This window comes from Malaya genurostris, chromosome 2 (genome assembly GCF_030247185.1).
Source record: "Malaya genurostris strain Urasoe2022 chromosome 2, Malgen_1.1, whole genome shotgun sequence".
NCBI classification, from domain to species: domain Eukaryota; kingdom Metazoa; phylum Arthropoda; class Insecta; order Diptera; family Culicidae; genus Malaya; species Malaya genurostris.
Genome location: NC_080571.1, coordinates 78,620,630 through 78,624,860, shown reverse-complemented (window position 1 = coordinate 78,624,860; position 4,231 = coordinate 78,620,630). Strand labels below are relative to the sequence as shown.

The 4,231-nt window shown below is 37.4% G+C and overlaps 1 protein-coding gene across 1 annotated transcript; it reads right to left on the bottom strand.

Moving 5' to 3' along the window:
• Positions 1 to 209: 209 nt before the first annotated feature.
• Positions 210 to 1,045, bottom strand: LOC131432562 (uncharacterized). Its single transcript, XM_058598904.1, has 2 exons — positions 851 to 1,045; positions 210 to 793 (listed from the first exon to the last, which is right to left on the bottom strand). Exons 1-2 carry the CDS (start codon positions 893 to 895, stop codon positions 263 to 265), a joined length of 576 nt encoding a protein of 191 aa, XP_058454887.1. The 5' UTR covers positions 896 to 1,045; the 3' UTR covers positions 210 to 262.
• Positions 1,046 to 4,231: the final 3,186 nt, after the last annotated feature.

The following is a 4,231-nucleotide window of genomic DNA, read 5'->3' as shown; positions in this document are numbered from 1 at the left end:
CGTTGAATAACGTTCTTCAAATTGGTTCACAGTGTGGAAGTTGAGTTATCTAAAACAATTCGTTCAAAGCTTTCGTTCCAATGGAAATTCTGAGCCCACAATTCACCAATCACATGGTTTCACCTACATTCGGGAAAAAATTGTTGTGAACAACCGAACCAGTCCACTCAAACAAGACAATGTGCATTTCTCACACATAGGCGATTAGATTCTTAGTTGATTTTCGTACATTTCATACTTAATTCAAATAATATGGTAAACTCTATACTCTAGTACCAAATCGCCCTCCAACCAAACTCATCACCGGCTTAAGCAACGTTCCAACAGTTTTCATTAATGAAGATGTGAGGGTATTAACAGTGTCCGTTGTCCCACTCAACTGGTTCAGCAAATCCTGTGAAACGTTCGGTATAGCTGCAAGAACCTGGTTCACAATTTCACTCAAACTTCCTACGGTTTGCATCAGTTGAGTCGTTCCAGAATTGAGAGTATTCGTCGTAGTTGACGAGGTAGTGATGAGAGCACTGTTGACAGATTTATTCAAAACCGTCTGAAGCTTCTGAAGAGTAGCTTGAACATTAGACAGAACGGGAACCAATAACGAACCAACGGTACTGTTGCCATCAGCTATCAAATCGGATAAAGCCGCATTAACATCGTTCACTAGACTGTCCAGTTGGTCGTTAGTGGCCAACAATTGTGAAGTCAGAGCCCCCAGAAGGCTGTTTGCAGTTGAGGATGCAGCTCCGAGTGTGGTCTGTACAATTTCAAGCTGTGGAGCTTCAAGCGACACCTGAAAATGAATTGTCTTTTAAGTTGAGAAAGTTATTGCTTCAGAATTTTTACCTACATCCAACAGACAGAAACTAAATCCTACAATTAGTAATGGTTTCATTTTTATACCATTCCAAAGTTTTTGAAAGTTTATAAAGAAAAACTGTCATTTGCTGTTGCGACTTTTAGACAAATTTTCAGATTTTACTTTTCATCAATCAGCCTTCCCGATAAAGCAAACATGTTTCAAAGTGGCGAAGATTAATTTAAAAATGACACATCCACCCACTGTAACGAACTAATTAAAACTGACTTTATAATGCTCAATAGAGACGCTTGTTGACCTAATCGATTCCATTGAACCATTATAAATTGCTTGAACTGTCTCGCAAGTTGTTGCTGCTAACCAGCGAGTTTAGTACCAGTAGTTGATAATACGTACAAACAACTTCGTTGTCTCTAGGTTTAATTTAACAAGGTGATAGGTGTAATTGTTCACTGTGATACACTCCAATTATCTTCGATTATTGGCGTTTCATGGATACATATTGTCGTTACTATTCAAAGTAACAGTTTGTTTTATGTCAAGTCTTACTTGCTGTAGGTTTTTTTTTGCCAACAGTTCCTTAGATGCTCTCCGAGGTCGCTACAAAATATATTTCCCTCTTGCGAGGATTGAGCGGCACTTTGTTCGTGGCTCGTCTCGTCATCCATTGCCGCATCGGTAGTATTGTTGTTGAATTTCGTCTTGAGTTCGTTGCTAATTGCTGTAGATGCGCCTTGTTGTACATTGGTTACAATTGCTGGTTGGTTGGAGGGTAAGTTGTTAACTTCAGCTGGTGTATTTGGTTCTATAGGAAACACTCATGGTTTCGTTGAGGAGGATGCTTCATTGTTGCTGGTGGCTGTCACAGGTGTACTGGGGTTGCTTGGGGTTGGTGTGAAGGAAGCACCGTTGTCCTTTGGTGTGGTTGTCTCCTTGTCCAGTTTATCACATGGATTACCGTAGTGAACAGCTTTTTGGCAATATTGACATGTGGCCATCTGATTGTCATAGGTAACAAGTGATTTGCACGGAATTCTTGTATCTTGAACGAAAATCACAAAAGAAGGTATAGCCTTCTTCAAGTGTATGCGTAATAAACGTATGCCATTTAGAATACCGGGGAAAAAATTCTTCCACTTTTCTTTTTCTATAGAAAGAATCTCTCCGTATTGGGACATAGTTTTGCGAACATAAGAATCGGTGACGCTTGAGGGAAGATCATGCACACGCACTTCTATAGCACTATCTTCCATATATACTGGAATGTTGTACTTAATGTTCTCGTGCTCCACATAGTGCACATTGTTATTGTCTTTTGCGAATTGAATTGCATCCAACTCTTTATGAAACTGGATGTAAGCAACATTATTTGTCTTATGGCATTGAAGTAAATGCACACGTTTAATGTCAGGATGCATTTGCTCCTTAAGCAAACCTTCCAGTTCTCGTATCGAAGGTCGAATTTTGTACTGCCTGAAGTCAACAACAATTGTAGTCTTTCGTGTCGGCGGTAGCTTTTGTTCGTTTGGTTCACTCATTTCGAGGTCGTTCTATTGTTCACTACACAATACTGTACTTGGTTTCTTCCGTACCGAACGTGAGCGGTTTTGTTTTATCGACTGACTTGGATGAAATATGAAAGCGAACTGAATTTAAAGTTATTATCAAACAACGAAAACAAAACTGGAATGCATAATCAGTTATTGATTTGCTTTAAAAAATGATACTGAAAACAAATAAAGCATAAACTAAAAATAGACTGGGTAAAAAGGGAATAGTACACGTTTAGGCAATTATAAATATACAATACACAATAATAAAGGAGCGCTTCGGTGTAAAGCCCTCCAACCTCCGTAGAGGGACTGGGTTTCGAACCTAAGTGATTTGGATTCCGAACTTTTTTCGGATGCTATGGACTGTGACATCCAGTTGTTAATAGTTGGAAAATTTTCGAACATATGACAAGCAGTGTTGATTCACACTCTACTCAAATATGTTATTACTTTGAAATACAAATTTCGCTTTAGAGGGAAGTCTTCTCTAACATGGCTCACAGGAAACGTGAATTGGGAATCAACGAATCAAATCACACGAATAGTACTCAGCACGCTGAATCGTAGTCATATGATAGTTGAGTCAGATCTCTAAAAAGAATCTTGCTATGTTGCTTGGAAAAATGCAATAGTCATTTTGACATTTACAGTTTCAAATCTGGCAAAATGCTGTTGTCTGAGCGCAAGTTCGCAAGCTGTGCCAATAGCTGGCATGTTTGGATGCAGCACTAGAACGAATCCTGTGCTTTATCCAACTAGTTGAAAGTGATAAAGCTGGATCTTTTATTCATGGTACCAGCTCTAGCCAACACGTCCGAGATAGTTGATGACTGACAATCCAGCACCCGAATTTTCAACGGCGAGTTAAATCCCAACTGCATCATTCGTTTCATGAGGTCCTGTCTCGTAGGGTGAGGATGCAATAGTTACAACATCCCGCGCAATGGTTGGACCGGTTCGACAAGCAGCTTTCAAAACTAATGTCATATTGAATTAGCTTTAGAGTCCTGGATAGTGTTTCATAATTTATTACCTATTTTTCAAAGTTAAATGAATGAAAATTTCGTGACAAATCGTTAAATATGAATAATTTGTTCTAATTCTTATAACTTGGAAATAAATTCAAATTTTGAAATTCAGCGAATTCTCAAACGTCTTTATATCTATGTTTTTTGCAGCATATCCTTAAGTTCGTCCGTTATTACGAATATTTATTCACAACGATTGTGCAACTGATATAAAACTCATGCGTCGATCCCATCGCAAAGGCAGTAATAAAATCAGCAAAAAACAAGTGTGAAACTCAAACTACGTGATGTAAACATAAAATGGAATGACGTTTACAAAACCGTAACCAACATAATTTCTAATGAATAAGTTTCACATATGAATTTCAATACAACTGCTCCTAACACAAACATGGATCTTGTAAAAATATCTGCAAAAAATGAATGCTAGATATTGTAGAATTGATCTTTTGTGTTTTTGTAAATGAAAAATTGACAGCGAACTGCATTTTTATGGTGAAACATGTATTCGTACGCCCGAAATTTCCAATCGCCTTTGAATTAACGTGTTTTGATGATTCTATACTAATTTCTGTGAAAATAACAGGCTATTATTTTCAATGAGAATCATCGGAACGGTGTGTAAAATACGAGTATTCAAACATTCTTAAAATGTACAGACGATTTTGATCAAACTAATGTTTTATTGAACCTGAAAAATCTCCAAATGAATTTAACTTGAATATTTTCTAATATGGCATCGATGGTAACAGTGAGTTGAAAAGAAAATGGTTCAAGTCATTACGTTGACTTATATTATCTAAATAACAGGAAACATTAACATGTTAATA